This window comes from Calidris pugnax, unplaced genomic scaffold (assembly GCF_001431845.1).
Source record: "Calidris pugnax isolate Ruff unplaced genomic scaffold, ASM143184v1 scaffold95, whole genome shotgun sequence".
Lineage (NCBI taxonomy): Eukaryota > Metazoa > Chordata > Aves > Charadriiformes > Scolopacidae > Calidris > Calidris pugnax.
In genome coordinates, this window is record NW_015090885.1 from 9,075,850 (window position 1) to 9,097,631 (window position 21,782).

General features: G+C 40.6%; 1 protein-coding gene across 1 annotated transcript in view; it reads right to left on the reverse strand.

Moving 5' to 3' along the window:
- Positions 1-16,674: 16,674 nt before the first annotated feature.
- Positions 16,675-21,782, reverse strand: part of EPHA3 (EPH receptor A3) — a 232,273-nt gene continuing 227,165 nt past the window's right edge. The window contains exon 17 of the mRNA XM_014947309.1: positions 16,675-20,427. Within this exon, the coding sequence (XP_014802795.1) occupies positions 20,322-20,427 (106 nt within the window). The 3' untranslated portion in view covers positions 16,675-20,321. The remainder of the gene's footprint in view (positions 20,428-21,782) is intronic.

Below are 21,782 nucleotides of genomic sequence, written 5' to 3' on the forward strand. Positions count from 1 at the left end.
CATAAACTCTCTCTAGTGTTTTCAGCATCACCAGTGGGTCAAATACAGCAAAATATAGTCTTTCATGGATGGAGAGAAGGAAAGGGTTACTTTAGAAACCTGTAACTAGTGAACTAAATCACAAGAAAATATGTACCTAACCTATCTATCAGTAGTCTACAATTAAAGAAGCCACTTTTGCCTTCACCATAGCAGCTATGTGCTTTGAAATCCAGCAAGCTGGAACATATTCATGGGGAGGGGGGAAAGGAAGGTTTGTATTATCCCTATTATTAAATTGCAAGCAAGGTCACATTTCTATAGAAAATGAGTCCTGCCCATAACATTTCCATCAGCCAACAAGGCAGACATACAGACTATATCTAGAAGTAAAATTGAGACAAATCTTAGAAGTCATGTATGCTTCTCTTTCTGTAGTACTCCATGCAACAAGTCACTCCCTTTGGACTAGGCTAAATATTCTTGGACAACTTTTCTTTAGGAGGTCCTGAGCCAAAAGCTTTCCAGGGAAAGCTGCAGTTTCTCAACACCTTCAACTACCAGGCAAGCTTGTAGATATACACATATGCATGGATCATATATACATAACACACACACAGAGATGCAGGAAGATATTTGAAACAGAGTACCCTTTCTTATTTACTTTACAATCATCATGGGACACAACAAATTAATTGAACTAATCAGCTAATAGAGAGCATTAACTCTTTCAAAATCTAGATGTTGTGGTTGTTGGATATGGGAATTGATACCAGACAGTCTTTAGTCGCTGACTGTGTTACTGATTATGTCCAATTATGGCAAAGAAAAAGGAGTCTGAAATGTTTGAGCTGGAGCAGACAGAGAAGTGTAATTCGTGCCTTATGTTAGGCAGATCCTCTTTACCATTATAGCATTATTCAATTATTCACAATCTATTTACCATCAAGGAGACAATCCGGCCATGTGCTCTGTAATATTTACCATTTCACCAAGATGTCTGATGCTAACACGTTCTATTAATAGGGTACCAAGGGGTGACGCTGAGCAAAACTGCACTGGAGTGGTTCAAATCATGTTCAGCTCACAGACAATTTGTCAAGGTGGGAGGTTGAGTTTCAAGCCTGGAATGTAATTCAATTCAGTGTCCTGACAAGAGACGGCATTAGTGCCTTCTGTGCAGAGAGTAAGCGATACTCCAAAAGCCTGCAACAGACCAGCAACGCGATTATCCCACACGCCCTCCATAAAGAATGCCTTCTGTGTTTTAGCACCACAGAACTGCTCTTTCTTTTTGCTAAGATAATTAACTGTGTGATCTTTTTACTTATCGCTGTGTCTGGCATCCATAGTTCTGACACATACACAGAATTCAGAGTAAAACATAAAGCACTCCTGCTTAAAGGAGGGATTTGGGCAAAGTATTGCTTTAAAAGATCAACTTGTTTCACTGCTTTTCCACTATAGTCTTCTCTTCCCCCAGCCTCAAGTTAAGAAACAAAAAGAAAAAAAAAAAAAAAAAAAGAATCAAAAAAGGTGAGACGTGAAATTTTGCAACCTACAACCCCCATAATAACAGCAGGAACCATCACTATCTAGCAGAGGCAGTCGAACAGTTTATCGAAAAAAAAAAAAAAAAAAAAAAAGAGTAATCAACCTATATCAAATCGTAAGAGACAACTTCAACAAAAGATTTGCAGCCAGCAAGCAGCTGAAGAGTAGGCTGTGACCATCACCCTCCATGCTGAGGGTAGTACCTAAAATGCTTCTAATCCCTCGTGCATCCTTAAGCATAAACTTCTTTCCTTCCCTCCCACCGTGCATGTCTTTGATTTAGGAAACATCTTTATATAATGCTAGCCAAGGACCTACCTTCCCAAGTAAGGGTGGCAAGTGGAAGTCTGGAAGGGAAAGAGGGAAGACAGTTCTATTTCTACCATGCAAAAAATACATGTTACAGGGAATTTTATCACCTTTTTAAAAGAACTCACACCATAATATTATATGGCCATCATATGTGTAAACCTTATGGATTATCATGTACTTCATAAAAGCAGAAACCACCAGGTCTAATTAAGCAGATCCAAGCATCCATCCTAAGGGATATCTAGTTCAGGGATCACAGGGGCACAGCAAGTCTAATAAAAACAGATTTAAATCCCCCTACCCCCAACAGTGCAGGAAGAAAAATACTACAAGGATTGAGGCAGAAAGATAGGGTCAGTGAGACACAGGAAAACACTGGCTTCTTGGCCACCTTCATGGAGCTGCAAGGATGGCAAATGGGTCCCCAGCTCAGTGCCCTGTGCCCGTACCAGTGCTGGGTGACTGGGGAGACCACTTCCCAGAGCCACTGCTCCCCCTCGCAGTACAACTGGGTGCTCTGCAGCCACACACGGCTGCCCACCAACTCCCGAGGTGTCAGCAGAGCACAGCCTGGGCTTTAGTGCCCAGGGAGGAGGGTGGAAAATAGAAGCAAGTGAGTACAGGGCAAAGGGAGCCCACATTCAGCAAAAGGGATGAAGAGAAGGAAAAAAAATAAATAAAATGCGAGAAACTGCTCTCTGCAGTGCTTCGAATTTAAGTCTAACGCAGAGTCACCTCCACAAATGCAGAGGATGATTTTACCAGCATCCCCATAGCATGGTGCAAGGCTTATGCTAGAAGTACAAGAAGCATCCAACTGCCATGACAAGAGCCTAGGAAAGGCTACATGAGGAAAATCCTCACTACTTTTTAAACCCCCATCAAAGCCTCAACTCCCAGCAGCCAATGATGATGATCAGTCAACCCAAAATTTAACGTGCATCTGTCCACACTGTTTCCTTTGAACGAACATGCCAAACACAGAAACAAGCCTTTCACTTTCCAACACTAGATGCTACTAAAACATAAGCTACAATAACTTTTTTTTTTTTTTTTTTAACTCAAGCAGAGAGCAGGACAGATCAGAACCATGGGGATACATGGACAAACCTGCTGCCTGTCCAGGCAGTCACAGACATGTGAGAGCAGGGTCACAAAGGAGGGCTGCCACCACCACTGGTTTCAGTCCAGCAGCTTTCACTTCTCAAGTTGCAAAGAAATCTCTGCATTGCCCCAAGGCAAGGGCAGGCACAAAACTCCTAGCACATACAATGTCCCAAAGTTACAGGGCCAGGCACACCAATAGAGACAGGTTCCCCCTCTGTATCTCAGTGGCTTCCAGCATAACTGCAACACAGCAGTCAGGAAACCCTCCTCTCAGCTACCACATCACAGCCTCTCAAGCCAGATTTTAACCTGTGATATCCTACAGACTGGCCCATACCATCTACTACAAGACAGCTGTAGGTTCACCCCACGTTTGAGCACACCAACCAGGACAATACTGTCAGAAATTACTTTACCTTTTGTCAGCCAGCAGAGAGCAGCCCTTACAAAGTCACAGTGTGCTTGGACATCAGGGAGAGCCAGCCACGCTTCCCCCACGTTGCTTTAAGTATGTACAGCTGTGACAGGGGAACCTGCATTTACACACATGCAAAGAAGCTGCTTTCAGATTACATAGTATTTTAAACAGGTGCTGGGGTCTATATGTGATAAAAGGCCATAAAAAATAGGCCCGTTAACCCCAGGGGTGGTTTTTTTTTGTTTCTTTATAACTGTTTTTAATTGATTCTGCAGGATAGAAAACCAGAGTAACCTATTAATCCCAATATAAGTTTTTCCCTGAGTAAAAGTTTGGACTGGATTTACTTTTACCCAAATCTGTCCCCTGTGTAATTCTGTGGAAGACAATCATGTTACAACATGGGAAAATATACACTTCTATATCTAAATGTAAGCTCTCTTTATTATTCACTGCAGATGGATGCAGGTGTAGGTAGTGGCTACTGATACCATTTAAAAGCTCAGCTACACAGCCTCCCCTAAAGATACGTGGATGCTAAAAGGAGAAGTTTGAAGCTGCCCAGGTCAAATGTTAAGCTCATAACAACAGAAACAGAGGTTCCTGTAACAGGAGGGCAAATTTCTGGTTGCTTGAGTCTCCAGTGTTTCTCCCCGATGACCTCAGGATCCATGACAAGGGATTCCTGAGCACTTCATGCGCCAGGAAATATCCATCTACATGATTGCTAGATGCATTTTGGGCCCCTGGGCACATAACATATTTCTCTCTCATATGTCAATATGTGAAACCACTTCTTCTATACCAGATGATAATTTCCTAAATATTTTCTGGAAGGAGGTAAATCCCTTAACTGCCTTGGAATAAATCTGCAAGTCATTAGGCATCTTGAGGGGACATGAGGCTCCAGCTGTGCCAGGCTGGAAAGGCAGTGCTCCTTCCAGGCTTGGAATAGCAAGAAAGGGGACAGGCATCTTTCTACTTAAGCCTCAAAAAACACGATACAAGCACAATACTATTTGATCATCTTTTATTTTTGTTTTTGTTTGGCTGCAGCCCAGTTAGTTTTGATTTTATTGGTTAGGGCTTTTTCACTCTCATCAGTTAACAGGAATGAAACCAAAGGGTAGGCCCCGTGTGTTTGATCAACCCACCCACGCCGTTTTGTAAACATCCAGTGAATCTACATATGGTATCACTCAGTTAATAAATAGCAGCTCATGCTTTCACCATCCCTGTCACTGTGCAGTGTCCTGAAAGGCGGTGTAGTGCACCAGCTCATCGCAGACAAGAAACAGGATGCTGGTTGTCACTGAGAAACTGCATTTAATGTAGAATTGGACTTCAAGGCTGCAAAGATCCAACATAGGGATTTCACAACACCTTCAGAGGCACACCTGCAAATCTGAGCATGCTACAACGAAGCAGTGTTCCTGGCGGGCTTCCGCCCAACTCTCTGTTTCAGAGGCCACTTTCCACCCCAGAGCCACCACACCATAAAGGAGTCTTGTTCTCTTCGTCAGAAAAATCCTGAAGAGCAAAGGAGCTCAAGGCTATATGGGAAATGTTTTGCCTCTGGATAGGTTTTATACTGCTTGTAGCTCATGAAATTGCTTATAAGGAGAAAAAGAAAAGGGTCAGGGTGTGACGTTGAAATTTGCACAGGTGACACAAACTTTTTCATCCCCTTCTGTCCAACAAGAGGCTTTAACAAGACAAGTCTTTTGCTGTACACTGTAGTCAAAAGAGAACAAAATTATCAGTTTTGTGTCTATGCCTCCCTATGACACCCAGCTAAAAACACTGATTGGTTTTGTTGTGTTTGTTAACTGATCTGCTGATGACTTCTTTAAAAATGTCGGTCCTCCTCTGTCTCCACCTGCACTGCTCAATGCATCAAGCCCTGGGACTGCTCGGTTTTGGTGGTGCTGGCTGCGTGTTGCTTTGCTCTCAGGCCCTTTTGGTGATCAGATGGCAAAATCATTATTTTATGTATGTGGTTATTTTTTTTTCCTTCAGGGTGAGGCAGAGAAGGGGAGAACTGTGCTGAAGTCTATCAAGAAGGTGAAACTGAAGGTGCAGGTGGTGTGTGGGTGTGTGGGAGCACTCAGCTGGCTTTGATACCTGCAGAATGGCGGGGTGCACCAACAGATGGATTTGATGAGGCCTCATCCTGCCAAGTACCCTAATATTAGCTCTCTTCAGAAACACACCCTAAGTCTGTTTTAAATGAATGAGCTGATGCACTCCAAAAATGAGACCATGAGTGAAGAAGAAAATAGTTAACTCAGTATAAATCTATTATAAATCTACTAATTGTCTTCAATTTCCCAGCACCCACAATGCAGGGCACAGATGTTCACATGGGTACAAATCAAGATTAAACATTGCATATGGTACTGGGTAGATCTAAAATAGCTTGTGTTCTCTGTGTATTCCTGTCCCACCACCTTGCAGGTGCATGGTTTCCAGCAGGATTGCTTGCAATGCCCTTGAGCAAACACCTTCTCATTAAGAAATGCTGATTTGTTGAAATTACAATATTCTGTGAACATTCTAAAAATATTTATCCCCAAAGAAATATGATAAGCAGCTAATAAGTTTACGGATGTCCCCACCTCAGTTTCTCTACTATGAGGGCTGCCTCAGAGCGGAAAGCCAGGGATTTAAGGGAGCACAGGAAGTCATATAAACTCCAGCTACACATCTGGCTTGAGCTTAAGCTCCTGGAAATCTTGTTTCTTGGCAGGTGGGCATGGATACCCACACTCTCCTCCTTTGGGTGTCTGGGAGTCCTGCATGCTGGCAGGCATCCCAGCAGGGCTTTTCAGGTCTTCAGCAGAGCTGGAAATCCCATTTTTTATGGCTTCCTCGGGGTTTTATGCTCCATGGACCAGAAATCTCTCAAGGCCTTGAGAATCAGCAGTGTCCAAAAAGTCCTCCAAAGGTAATGCTGTGGAATCCACGGCCATCTGTACTCTTTTGAGTACTCTTTTGAGTACTCTTTTGTTGTTGTTGGGGTTGGGTTTTTTTTTGTTGGTTGGTTTTTTGTTTTGTTTTGTTTTTAAAAAAAGAGAGGCTGGGCTTTTTCCTCCTTCAAGGGTGCTGCCTGGCCCTTTGACTTTAGCAGCACCCTTGCTGGGGTAGAGGCACCCTCCAGCTGTGCGTCCTGCAGTCTACTGGATTCCCTTGGCTCTACCCAAAGTACTACTACTGCTCTCTGCCCATGGCCACAAGACACATGTCCTCCTTCCAATGTAACAACCACTTCAACTTACCTGGATGGGAACTTTCAGGCTTTGGAGATGCCATCGCCCCTAATTTTCACCTGTTTTGAAATGCTGCTTTAACATCAGCTATCTAAAATGGTGGTTAACGATCACATACTAAGAAAATGAATACATATCTGAGGTGTGAGTGATGCACATTGGTGGCACTCAACACATGAGATTTTCCACAGCCATAACTGCGAGCAAGAGTATCACATACTTTGTAACACTGTATTCAGTAAAGAGGTCCTGTTTCCAACTGTGGGGAAAAAGTCCAAACACATGGTGTATTTTAACTCCCCAGGTTGCAGTTGTGATGCCTAAATTAACATTAAAATCTACTCTGAGCTCCCAGATGCAGGCAGAGGCATTTGTTTCAAAACAGGACAACAAGACTGTCTCAAACACTTTCTGGTTTTCTTCCTTTTTTTTTTTTAAACTATACTTTCTTTTTTTTTTTTTCCATGCGAATGTCAGAATTTCACAGAAATAGTGTCTCCAGTGCAGGCTAGCGGAACTAGTACCACGAACAGATGTGGATTAAACCAGGGTAGGGGACTGAGCTAAGTTCTAGGCGAACACAGCAAAGTACAGAGCTCAATATTACAACACTAAAAGGAGATTATAACAGGTATTGCACCTACCTGGTTCTAAAGGATGACATCTTTCAGCCCGGTGAAGGGCTAAGAGTAGATACAAACCAAAAACTCTTTCAAAGATAGGCCTTTGATTATGTACCATTGCTCTGCCAAGGAATAAACACCAATGCATATACTTTTATATCATTTTATTCAACAGTATGCTCCCAATAACGTCAAACGGGCTTTGCACAGCAGAGTGATACAAATATGCACCTTTGCATAGGACTGCAGCTGAAAATATACCAAAAAAGAAAACACTTAGAAAGATGGGTGGAGAGACAGCCTCTGGGAGTCCATCATTGCAACCCCACCTCCAGGCCCTCCAGCAGTCCTTGGGTTTCCTAGAGTGGGAGAGGATGGTTGGTCTCTGCTCTGGCCTGTGGGTTCTCACCCACGGACCAGGCTGCCGAGGGCAGGGCTCAGTGTCAGCTTGGCTTGTCCTGTGGTGGTACCAGGGGCCTTGTTTCTTCAGCTGGCTCATACCACATACACCACCACAACAATGCTAATCACTGGTACTACTAGTCCTGTCCAAATCCAGGTGTCAGAGCCTTATGTGCCAGAGCTGGCATTTCACCTGTCGTTGGTAGCAAAGAACCTATAACTGATTCTTTTCTAAAATGTAGTCCCTTTTCCTGCCACCATTGTGACATATTGTCTTATAATAAAAATAATCTATATTATGACTACATGGAGACAGTGATCTAAAGCTTTAATTGCTATCAATGTCCCGCCTAGTTAATTCAAAGAAAAGAAAGGTTACAGTGAGTGGGGAGGTGAAAAGTCTTCTCAAGCCACAGGACTCTTCCTTCAAGTATTTGGTCATCATTGACACACACTATAGTAACACAGGTCCTCATAAGGCTCCTTTAAGTGATCTTTAAAAGGATGCTATTTAAACACAAATTCACCAAAAAACAATGTCCTCAGTAAACAGTATAAAAATACAGTGGTTTGCCAGAACCTGAAGAAATACATGTGAAATTATTAAAGATATGAAAAACATTTATTTGCACTTACTGAGCAAAAACTTGCCAAAAATATCAAGTAATCTGATTGATTTTAGTTTTTATTAAGTCATTCAAGCCTCCTACAGCCATAGTCTCCATGTTAAAATATACTATAATTTCATTTATTAAACATTAAAAAAAAAATCATACAAGCAGATGCCATACTTTTAAATTTCTTGAAGCTACAATTGACTTGTAATAAAATCCCCCTGTGTGTTACAAAACAGGACTGTCAAGTCATAACAGCTCTATTACAGCTTCTGCTTCAGTCTCTGATACAGAGACTTTGTTCAGACTGCCAAAATTTTCACCTACCCAAGGGAAGTCATATTCAACAACAGAGAAGAGGAAATTGTGCTCAGATGAGTTGTTCTCTTGCTGAACAGATTGCACAGGTTGTTCTCCTGTTACAAAAGTGGTGAGGGTAGAGGGCTGAGAGAAAGTGAGAGAAAAGCTATGGTCTGATGAGCAGCAGCAGAGCAATGTGCAATTTTGGTTTTTCCCCCACTTTGCAACTCTCACAGTATGTCAGTATTTTATAACAATAACAGGGCAAGGCGGAGCAGCCCAGTAGCAGAGTGACTGTACCTGGTGGGAATCAGCCCTGATTCAGGCAGCAGCGATATTAATGTCCACCTGAGACACTTCCAGCAAGTCTTGTCATCCGTCTGTGCCCGGCATTCCAGAGAAACGGGAATGGTGATATTTGTCTTGTAGTCCAAAGACGTTTCAAGAATAGGTGTGGGAAGAGCTGTGTCACTATGGGTGAAGCACGCATTCTGAAGCCAAAAAGACCAAGAAGTTTTCTGCCTCTGGCCATGCCTCAGGTACCCCAAAACAATTTCTGTGAGATCCCAGTCTATGGCTTTCAGAAAAGACTTTGGTGATAAAGGTTTTATAACTGCTTTTGCTGCTGACTGTGAAACATAGCTAGTGTCCACATGGAAACTTCTGAATTATTCAACAGCTACACCCATGATTGTATTTTTTTTTTCTGTCTGCTGGGATTTAATAACTCCCACCCTCTGTATAAAGCTGACTTAAGGCACGTTAAGAAATTTGAACAGAAAGCAGAAATTTTCCAGTTGTTAAATTACAAAGTAGGCCTGAGATCTCCTAAAATGCAATGAGAACCAAAGCTACTGAGGTGTTTAACAATATCCATGCTGCTACCTTGGCTCTCCTCTGCTGCCAAGGCACATCAACCAATATACACAGAGAATGAAATTTAATGACAATCAAATAATGAGCATTTTCCTTAATAAAGTGTTCTACCACTGCTCACCACTTTGCCTTGACAAAACTGGCTCTTCCCCAGTGAGGAGCGGGGAGTTGTTGCACCAGGTGCTGGTAACCCACAGGGAACCTGACACTGAGCTTCCCAGTTTGCAGCCTGAATGAAGCCCCCTCCCTTGCTGCCACCCCTCTGTGGCTGCTGCTTTGGGCCCTTCTGTAGCTGGGAAGCAGGCCTGGAAATCCCAGCCCCAACAGGGAAACCGTAGTCTTAAAACAGCCCCCCGGTGTGTGATGGGTGGCTGGGCCTCATAACCAGATAGCAGGAGCCCTTGCCTTCAGCTGAGCTGATCTCATGACATACATTGGTGTGTCTGACTCAGGAAGATCAAAACAATGAAAAAAACCCCTCAAATTTAACAGGGCTTTTCTTTCTTTCTTTCTCTCTCTCTTTCTCTCTCTCTCTCTTTCTTTCTTTCTTTCTTTACCTCTGAGGGTTGGATAAAATGTGCATGGTCTAAAAAGAAAAATATGTGCACATTACTCTAAGCTTATAATGGTAGCAATAAGTCTCAGGGGTGTTTCCCCAAGTCACAGTTGGACTTTTACAATATGCAGAACCCACTTTTAAGACATCTCATTCTACTTTCTCACAAATGCAAAGTGCTAGGCAATTATTGCAAGGTTGGAAATGCCGCAACCCTGAAATGACACAGGAGTCAATATATTTTTCTTCCAACAATCTTACACTCTTATGCTCGGCAAAGAGATTTATAATGCACTGTTCCTGTTTCACATGCAAGACCCTGCACAGCATCTCTGGAGAGAGCGGTAACTTTAGCCCTGTGTCCACACGCATCCAAGGCTAAATGAAGGAAACAGGAATGCTTCCCCTGAGTCCTCTACTTCTGCCTCTGATTTTACTGAGCTTGGTATTTCAGGTACTCAACCAGACATATTTTTTTTTCTTGCTCTCCCATTGGAAAATTAATCAGTTCTTCACAAACTGTAGGTGAAATTTCTGACAACTCTCCTGAGCTTTTTCAGATTCTTTTGTACTGGAAGATATAGTTTTTGTCTGCATAGGAGTGGCAATCTCTCCCTCAAGACACAGGGCTAACATTTAGCCTAAAACATTAAGTGCATTTCATACGTCTAGTTATCCAAGCCTACACTATTTTTATTGGATAAATATTTAAGAAAGTACAGTTTCCATATCACACCAGCTCAGATCATTTACACATGGACAGCCCTGTCACAGCAAACTCAACGTGCTTTACAGTGTGTCAAGCACAGTTAGTCGGAGAAAGAAGTCACATCTATTGATAAAATGATAGCATACAAGTAATTGGTTTTGAAAGCTTCCTTTCGGGCAAGACCCTAAGACATTTTTGACCATTGATTCATTTGGCTCTCTGCCTGTTGAGTCAGGATACTGTACCAAGGACACAGACTAAGAAAGCATCTGATCTGCATTTCAGACTGCTTCAGTAAGTTCAGAAAGGCTAGGAGAAAATTTTCCAGGTTGGTTGTTTCACTAGGTTCTCACAAGATGGAAAATTTTTGTTCTGTTCTTTTCTGAACAGCATCTCCTCTTGTAGCACAGTATCTACTGTAGTCCACAAGATCTTTCTTTTGAAAGTGATGAGGTATTTCAGCTGTAATTTTAGTGCTCTCCTAGAAGGCACTTAGCAACAAAAGACTATAGCCAAAATCATTATATGTTCTCATTAGGAGGCCATAAAACAGCTAGTGGGTGCTCACACTAAACTTAAAGATTTGGGCCAAGGAATGAATCCTGGGAGAGAGGTTCCTGTAAAAAGGCACCTAACAAACACCACTGAAAACTGGCATGCCATTGAAGCAGGTAGACTGGGGGGGGAGAGAGGGTGGGAGAAGAGGGTGTTGTGCTTCTGGTTTTACACTTGCCATAGTTAAAAACAGAGTAGATACATACACCCAGACCTTTTTTTTTTTTTTTTTGCAGCTTTGCCAAAATGCACTTCAGACAGAGTGCCTAAAAACCAAACAGCACCAGGTATTGTAGCAGCAAAAGAGAATAAGCTAAAGAGCTACTTGTATATGCTCATATACTTTATGCCCAACATACAGAGCTGAGATAATGGAGTCTGTTCTATATAATGAACATCTAGGTCACCGTCTAGTACCAGGCAACTTTATCTTAAGCACTATTATCATGGCAGACCCAGGTAGCATGTGTGTTTTAAATATCTTTTCTCAGGACAAATGCACAGCTTAGCCAGCAAAGGATACAGCGAATAGAAACGTCAGGAGAAGGGAGGAAGAATACAGTCTAGTTTTGGCTGTAAAGGCTAGCGAAGGTCTCTGACTATTTACTTGACCTGCTTGGGCATAAGCACCACAAAATTTATTAAGCTGTGTTAGAAGGTACAATGGTTGGCTGGTGCCAGGGAGAGAGGCTTAGTTTGATTTGATCTCCGTTTTATCTTATATTATTCTATATTTTATTTTACATTTGTTTGATGGAAACTAATTATTTCTTTGGCTTAGTTACAGTTCTTTATATTGTCCATGGTGGGGAGGTATTCACATATACATTTTTGGTGCCTTTGATATGCTTGGTTTTTCAAAAAAATAGACGGAACTTTATACAAAGGGGACAGTTTATATATGAGGAAGAGGTAAAAAGGGGCATAAAAATAATTCCTGTGTGGGCCAATGACAGAATGAAAGTTGGAAACAGAGAGAAAGAAAAATGAATCAAGTAATGACAGAAGATTAAAAACAAAAAAAACCCCAAAAGCCAAAGAAAAAAAATCTATACCTAAAAATCAGAAAGAGATTTTATTTGTTTGTGTTGTTTCCTATTTCCATTTGACTTCCTTGGCAGGTAGCCCAGTGCTCCATCAGTTAGAGGAAAGGAAGTTACTGTATCACATTGTTGTAGGGATTGAATTTTATTGCTTTTCTATTACAATTAGGTAAGTATTAAGTCAGTTAATGAGGCATAAGGTTTTTTTTAAAAAAGTATATACAACTGGGGATTGTGGATTAGTCCTCCACTAAAGCCCCCAAACAAAAATTTTATGAGACCGAAGGAGAGAGATTAAAAATAGTAAAATAATAAAAGGTGATACAATTTTAAAGGGGCATACTAAAAGCAGGGAATCATTAATGTTGATTAACTGACAACCAGCCTTAGGGGAAGCTGCATGTGTTAGTAGTGACCAAACTCACTAGCAAGTATCCCACTAGCTGTGCAAAAAAGCCACTCAGATACCAAACAAAAGATGGGGAGAACACCCAGGGTCCTGACCTTACCAGTCTGGGGTAGGGGACACCTATTCACTGTCCAAAAGATGAGCTTAAGAGGCACTACCCCCCTTAGTTACCTGGATTTTTGGTGGATTTTGGGTGTTGTGTTTGGTGTTTTTTTTTATTTGCTTATGCTTTAAGCATAATCTGTTTTTATTAAAATAATAGTGGTCTGTAGCTAAAATTATTATTCTACCACAAAATCCTAAGTGGGAGGAAATGTCTACACTGAATGTGATTTATGGGGAAAAAAATCACAGGCAAACCTAAACGTCTGGTGGGATTCCACATAGTTAAACTTGTATGGCAAGAGATCAAAAATGGAAAGCACAGCAAGGCCAGCAACTGACAGTGCAACTTTTGAAATATTGCTTCAACTCTCAAATATCACTTCAGTCATCTCCAATCCTAACTTTTGGGTTCTCCAGTAGGCTGGGCTATAAGCCACAGTAGATGGGAACCCTATTTCACCAGCACAGAGAAGAGTGGGTCAGAATGATGCGTGGCGGGCAGGGTAAGGGATGGTGGGTACCAAGGAAAGTCTGCAGGAGGAAGGTGTGTTTTGACACACAAAAAGTTAGTGATTTGAGCCTTATTTTAGGACCTGTTGAAATGCATGAGGGAAGATAGGAGCTCTGAGAGTAGTGAAAGTGAAAAGAATGAACCACCCTGTGAAAATAAATCGCTTCAAGCTGTAAACTATACTCAAGGACTCATTTCTGCTGGGTGGGGAGGGGGGATGACAGGAAAATTAGCCTCAGAGATGCTTATTTGAAGCCTTGGGCAGACTATGGTGTGAAGCTACTAGACCTCCATTTTCTTTTTCATTCAAACAAATCGGTTTTAGCATGTATATGTTTTTTCTGGCTTCACTTCAGGTCAATGCCTTAAAATTAAATATTATACTCTGCGCTCATGTGAATGCAGTGAGACCAAATGCTTTCCTTTCAGGCCTTGTGCCAGGGGGAAGAACCGAGTTCCATGGGGAGGACTAGGCTGAGCCCCGTGCAGTGTTTTTGGGTGAGGACCACAGCGTGGCTGAATGTGGATGCTGCTTTGGCTGAGGTGCTGAAGATGCCATCCCTTCACAGGGCGCAGAGCTGCTCAGTAACACAGAGGCACATATACATTGCCAACCAAGAAGCAACCTCAACGTATAGCTACAGCACAATTTCTTCTGAGAAGGATACGTAATATTTCTTAGACTACCAAGCCACAGGCACCTATATACACAGGATGAAGATATCTATGGGTTCCCTGAGACTTCATGTCTGATGCCTTATGCCCAATGTGCTTTACTATTGCTGAAACTGAAATTTCTGCTACCTATCATGGCTTAGCGATGAATCAGTTCAGATACAAGCTCAACATCTGCTTCCCTAAATCCCCAAATATTAAGAATATAAAGCTCTGGTTATTTCATGCTGTTTTGCAAACATACACTTTTGAAAGGGTTGGAAACTAAACTCATGATTAATTACAAATCCGTGGTGGGTAAACTCAAGTAGCTCACCTTACTGAAGAGATTTAAAAATTGAGCTTACTAATAAAATTAGGATAAACTGTATGAAAGAGGAGTGGAGATAAAGGATAATTCTCCCCTTATGTAGATAGCAGCAGACTGAATTAAAAGATTTCTAGTGATCCCAGACAGTGGATCCCAACTACCTTTGTAGGATGCTTGACCTTATCGTCCAGCTTCAAAGTCATACAGTAGCGATGAACCTCGGTTGCTGAATCTAATTAAAAACAAATAATGAAATTTGCTAACCAAACAGATGTCACTACATGCTTTTTTAATGGTGACTCTTAGTAGTTGCTTGCTTGAAAAAATTCAAGACTTACGTTGAAAACCTGGGCATGCAGTAAAAGCATTTGCCTGTATGTATTTTATTTTTATTTTAAAATTAGGAATCAGAACAAGACTTCACTGCATTCAGGTTTGCAGAGTCTGAGAGATTTACTATAGCAACTTAAGAGACTAGTCCAAGGGTAGCCACTGGCTGTTTCCTTGGAGAAGTCATGGAGTCCAGGCAACTGGAGAAGAGCACAGATCATCCTGAGCTTTAAAAAAGGGGAGAGAAGCAGAGTCAGGCAATTATAGACTAGGTATGCTAATCTCAAATACCCAGAAAGATACTTTTATAAATATATATATATATATATCACACAATACATTTCCAAGCAGCTGGAGGATTACAAGGTCTTAAGAAACCAACTAAGATTTGTCAAGAATAAACAAATCATGTCAAACTCGTCTAATTCATTTCTGTGACAGGATAATCTAAAAAGTAGTAGATGTGATTTATCTTGTCTTTAGTAAGACTTCTGGTGCTGTCCCACATGACATTCTTATGAGCTAACTGGGGAAATATGGGCTATTATGAAATCATTGTAATGTGAAAACAGAGTGAGCTGAAAAAACTTGCGTACTGAGTACTCTTCATTTATCAGAGGTTCTCTGGCCATCGGAAAAGCATAACAAAGAAGCCAAGAGAAGCCTGTCTTCTGTGTTTTGTGCTCTTCACCATTTGCATTAGTAACCTGGATGATGAGTGTGTGCTTGTTTATATGTGCGAATGAATCAAGTCTGAGAGAAGTATTTCTAGGAAAAATATTTTTAAATTTGGAAAGAGTAAAATTCCTTAAGAAATACACAAAGGATTGGACTAAGGACTGAAAAAAGAACTAAGTGCACACATATAAATGCGGAATTACTCACCAGGCAGTGATACTTTCGAAATCATCTGAGAAATTATAGTGGCTCAGAAAATGAAATCAATAGTATGGATATTAGTCTAAATTAACAGGGGTGGCACATGTGAGACAGCAGAATTGTCTGATTCCATTTGGCACTGCTTAGGCTTTAACTGGTGTAGATATCTAGGTTTGGACATCATCCTTAGGATGAAGGAATGCAAAGGAAAAAAATGACACTTGGACATTACAAAAAAAAATATCCGAATTTGTGGCACTGATTATCAGCAATTTATCCCTCTAGATTTGAGCTGAGACATGGTGGTGGGCTGCAAGGCATTTGTTTGTTCTGCGGCTCTTCATGTGAATGTATCCTACTGCCATTCCAGAACTGGCTGTGAGTATTAATATAATTTTACAATAAATACAACAGTTATAAAAGCACTAATATCCACTGTGCCCTTTGGGATATGAAACAAATACAATGTACCAGTAAGGCTAAAGGGATAGACACAAATCAGTGTAACACAACTGCTGAAGTAAAACCTATTCATAATGTAAATAGTTTGCATACTGCATAGACCAATAGAGCTGCTCCACTGTCACTCAACGTATAGCATCGAAACCCACTCATTAGAAGTTAAAATGACCCTGTACGTACCCAGTGCAGCACAGCGTGAGGCATACTGGTGTTACGAAGAAAAAGTGGATTTCAGTCCAGCTGTTGTCACTTGAAGTTAAGTGTAATTTCAGGTAACTGTTTTTGGTGCTTCCCCTGTCTACTGAAGATGCCAAGAAAAAATGCCAAAAAAAAAGTATGCCACATCCATGTCCATAAAATTTATCAACTTACAGACTCCAGGACAGGTATATCATCCATTGTTTTGCACCAGGAAGCACAGTAATATACAAAAGCATGCAAAACCATTTATGGTACAGAAAGATTCTGTAATTTCACTCCTCAAGTGACTGGTGAACATTCAACCCACTCCTATTTTTCTAGGAAGGTAATTCCTGAGATGCAAAGTTGAGTTGTATGTTGGCATTTTCAAGGACACTGTACTTTAGTGAAGCATACAGAAACAACTCCATAGGGACATAACAAAACAGGAGCAAAACATTGTCTGATACAGATACTCAGAGGCAAGAAATGATCATGGGGTTAAATTACAGTAAGCGGTGGGCTTTTTTATTTTGTTGAAAAGTACATCTTTTACTGGATTCAACATAGTAATAAGATGAAAAGAGGTCCACTGGCAAGGGAGGAAGAAAAGCAAAAGTTTGGAAATACTTGATACAACTAAAATAAATGACAGCTTTTTCAATATCCGACAGGCAGGCTAATGTAGACCGTTTTCCCATGTCCATGGAGAAAGTAAAGTCTTTGACTGATATAAGTCAGTTTAGCACAAATGCTGGTCTACCTAGTTAAAACCTGCACTATTTGTTTCTTTTAATAGGTAATATAGGTAATATCTAGCTTTCACTCTGAACCCATGCTTTAACACTCAGAATTTATCCATATTTAATTACAATTTTATCACACTTTTCTAATCAAATAAATTTACTTTGTCCTCCAAGCAATCACCTCAGTATTCCAGTATGTAAAAAATACTTTCATTATGTTTATTATAAAAATATAAATGTTTCCACTACAAATCATTTTACATTAGTAAGAGGCCATCTACAATTGCACAATATATAATCTAAATGAGTAAGTAATGCTTTGAAATACAAGTTAACGTAAATACATATTGCCAATCAAATCACATCTATACATTGCTTATTGAATGCTAAGTAACAGCACAAAACTAGATATGTTAACAGAAATAAATAGAATGGAAACTATATTTAAAGATACAAAACCAATAATATGGCATGTCATTTTATGAGTAGTTGCATTTTGCTTGATGTCGATAACCGAAGCAAGCCCTGTACAGGAAGATGGCCACACGAATTCTAGTTTCTCTACTCCACAATGAAGAATTGTACACTGCTATGTATACATATGTACACGGGGACAGGGAGTATAGGATGCTTGCAACAGAGGCCACTTACAGTACAAATCAACCTTTCACAAGGAGAAAAAACTAAACGTATTTTAAAACTCTCTACTCCTAATAGCAAAGAAAAGCAAAATTGAGTTTATTTTCCCCAAGCATCAGTGAGATTTAAGCTTTTATGCTGAACATGCTCAAACAGTGGGCAAGGAACATGACATGATACTAAGAGAAAATTAAGGGTGGTTGGTGCAAAGTTTTCAGTCATCATCTAAAACTCTAAGAACTGCTTCTCTATTTTCAGAAGCATTTCACAGATGTCTTTCCCCTACCCCAGGCCCCTCTCCCCAACTCTCCAGTGGCATAATGAAGCTGAAGAGAAACGCCAGGAGGAGTATGTTATAAAAAGCTGTACCCACACAGGCAATGTCTGCAAACGGATTTTGGTGACTTAAATGCACTAACAATGTCTGATTTAGAACAACCTCAAACTGAAGAAAAGAAAGATTCTGAATGAACTAAGCAATGGAAAATACAGCTTTTCTCTTCAGCGTGCTGCATTTCACGATAGATTGTGGCAGATAAGAAGTGTTCTTTACATCTTAAGTGCTTTATTTTAATTTTCTTCCATTTTTCATTTTTTATTTCAACTTACTTTAAAACCCCTTCATTTTTATTTCAGTAAATATTACTAATTACTATCCTGTGAGTGTGTTTCAAATCCAGTCCTTTATAGCATGCTCACTGCCAGCACTCATTAAAAAGTCTCTAATTCTTCTTCTATTTAGCAATGTGTGATAAATGTTGCGTGTCCACATTTTATAAATCTTGGAACCACACAGAACAATTTATAAGCTGATTCAGCCACACAAACCCTAGGAACTGATTCTTCCCTTACTTATGTGCCCTATGCTACAAGGAGCTTCAGAAACCAAACCAATACAACCAAGAAAGCACAACTAGTTACCTGCTTTTGCACACATAGCAAAAGGTGGTGTGCTGCTTCTGCCTCCCACACAGCCTTGGACTTCCAGGGACTTGCTGCGATTCATCAGAACCAGGTTTTGATTCCAGGGTGGCAAGTTGGGAATTGGAGTGGTCTCCACTAGTGTCTGAAGCCTGATGTCTGCGTGCCTGGCATCACATCTAGAGTGTTAAGTAGCACAAGAAGTGCCTCACACTGCAATTTAAACCATTCATGTTCAGACTGAAGAGTCTCATTGGCTCAGAACCAGGACTGACGTGCTCTGGAGCAACAGCTTAAGAGCTCGCTATTGGGAAGATGCTAAAGACTGGGGAGGACCCTCAAATCCCACCTTCCAGGCTCCTTTTTCCATCAGGAAATTTGAATTCTCTCCTAAAGATGGGTTCCTTTCAGCTTGCTTTCAAGGAACAGGTGCCTAAGGAACCTGTGGAAAAAGCAAGGCTCCTGCAAGATGGCAGTGCCTGGACCTAGGTCTTCTAGCTCAGATTTAGGCAAAAATACACACCGAGGTCCCATTTCACAAGCTTAAGTCATCCTTTTAAACTATCCACTTCTCCTCGGCTGCAAGTCACCATCTCAGCATAACTACCAGTTCCCAGGGCTGGGAGCAGAGTCTGCCAGCTGGAAGCCAGAAATGGACCGCTCCACAGGGAACTCAAAAAGCATCCTAATTTAACGCAGGACACAACCCTGATTCTTTTTAATGTCTGCTAGGCAAATCTCCCACCTGGACATCACTTGAGAGCAAGGGTCCTTATTGTGACAGGGACACAGGCCTTTGGGAAGTAAATGAGATGTATGTACCTGAGTGGGCCAGATACGGATCTAGAGATCGATATGCACACAACTCTGCCAGAACTCAAGTCAAGGTTAAAATACCCCTCACAACAGATGGAAGGAATCTCAGCAAGTCCAAATGCTTTATCTAGAGTCAGAGCTGGAAAAAATACCATCTTTCTTTCCTTCTGTATTTCATATATGAAATTATAAGTATAAAATAATCTACCAATTAACCCTCAGACAATTTCTCAGGTTGAACCAATGAATTTTTGATAACATTTGGCACTTGGCAATAATACAGCCAGGTTAAGGTATTTAAGCATAAATATAAGCAATAATGGAAAAGAAAAAAAAAAAAACAAAAGAAATAAATAAGTCTTTTAAAAATTCAGACTTGTTTCTGTTTAAACGAACACAATTAGGGTCCCAATTAACATAATGGTGAAAATCTTTTGTCAACTAAAAGTCACTACAAACTTTATTTCTGTGTTCCTTTCTGAAGTTGAATGAAGTTACAATGACATTATAGTAAATATGGCCACACAGGTAGTGAGGTATAGTCCTCTATTTTCCTTGCTTTTAAAGAAATAAAATACCTGTTACAGATCTCTTCTGTATAAAAATACTGCAAGTCTTTCTTCTTGTTTGCTGTATAGATCAAATACACAGCTTTTACGTCCATGGGTTTTCATGTTATTCAGTCACTTAATATTCAAATGGCTCTAGGTTTTAGTATCACTGGTTTTTACTTGGAAGGATTTTTTACATATTTTTTCTTTCAATATTTACTATCTGCATCAACAGTCAGTCAAGAGCACCCACCCTTTAGGATTAACAGATAGAAAACAAGTTCACTCCTATTTTTAAGGCATTTATACTCAATATTTGAGTGTCTTAGTGGGTTTGAAATTTCAGCCATTACGTTTCCAAAGCTCTTGCAAAGAACTCCTTTAAATTCTGTCATTTATCAGCCATTGCTTTTGCCCTGTGATGCAACTTTTCTTTTTCTTTCTCTCCTGAGTAACATCATTTTGGTACCTTACACAGGAACAGGGTTGTTCTTTGTATGAGTTTCTAGAGCTTTGATACTGCTAACAATCTTCTTTTGAGGCCCCACAACTGTAACGCCGACTTTCTTCATGTCACTGGAAAAAAAGAGAAGATGCACTGGGTGGATGAGCATACACTTTCTGTGTTTCCTAGGGCTGATGTGAGAAAACAAAAATCAGCTCTCTCATCTTATATTATATTGCTGCATTGGAGGAGCCTCCAGGTATGGCAATACTGCTGAAACACAAACCCTGGTATGAAAACTACTGAGAGCCATTGTATGAAAACAGCAGGAGGCTGCAAAAAAAGAGTAAAAACTCATTTAGCCTTGTTGTGTTTGCTTACCTGGAAGAAAAGACAATGAAATAGTGTTCTCCAGTGATACATGCACTGGGATTTAGGGGCAAGGTGTTCAATTTTGGGCCAGCTGCGATCTCGTGCCTCTCTACCATCTCCACCCCCCTATCAGCCTGATCACTGCTCCTGAGCAACGCTGACATCTCGCTGCTATGTGCTGAGCCCTCTGAATCTTAATATAATCTTAAGACTCTGGTACCAGTCTTAACTCTGGTATCAGCATTGAGATTAATGGTTACATGGCCAAACTTCCAGCATCTACCTTGTTTTTCACCTCCTATTTCTCCAGGACGTCCAGTCTCTTTGTTCCTTGTGCGACACGGAAGTGGTTTAACACTTGCAGAGGGCTAACACAGGCTCACAGGAAATTGGGCATTCCTAGAGGATTTTTGCGCTGTCCCCAAAGGGTGATTGTTACAAAAAGCCATTAGCAGCCTTTTTATAGTTGCAATAATACACTAATTAATGACAGCTGCTGCTTACTTCTTCATAACTTGTCCCATATCCAGCTAGCTGAAGGAGGAGTCAAAATTTCCTCTGACAGAAAGTTCATAACTGTATTTGTTGCCTTTTCAGGTGCAGAGAGAACATTACCTTACTCTTTCTTATCACAAGAACAAAGACAGATTATATTTAAATATAATAAACTTGGAAGTAGTAAACTTACAAGTTTATCATGTTTAAATATCAAAACTAGAGGCAGAAAGGAGTTCATCCCCTGAATAATTACTACCATGTTGGAGGAAAGCAGCTACACAGTGCTTGCTCTGACTCACCTGGTTTGATGGAATATAGGATGGGCAATAAAGGGAAAGATTGGCACATGTGCCAGCTGTGGAGAGGTCCCCATATAAAAGGCAGAATATGAAGAATCAACACAGAAACTTCTAAACTGTCAGTGAAAGAAAGTGATTCTGCTGCACCAGATGATGCACAGCACTACTGTATCAGAAGAAACTGGGAATTTCCTCGGCATCAGTAAGAAAAATCTTTGGGACCATGGCTTTCGCACAATCACCAGAGCATCTAAGTTTCCTTTATGTGTATTGCAACTACAACAATAATTTACATTTGTCTTTTTAAATGCAAGAAT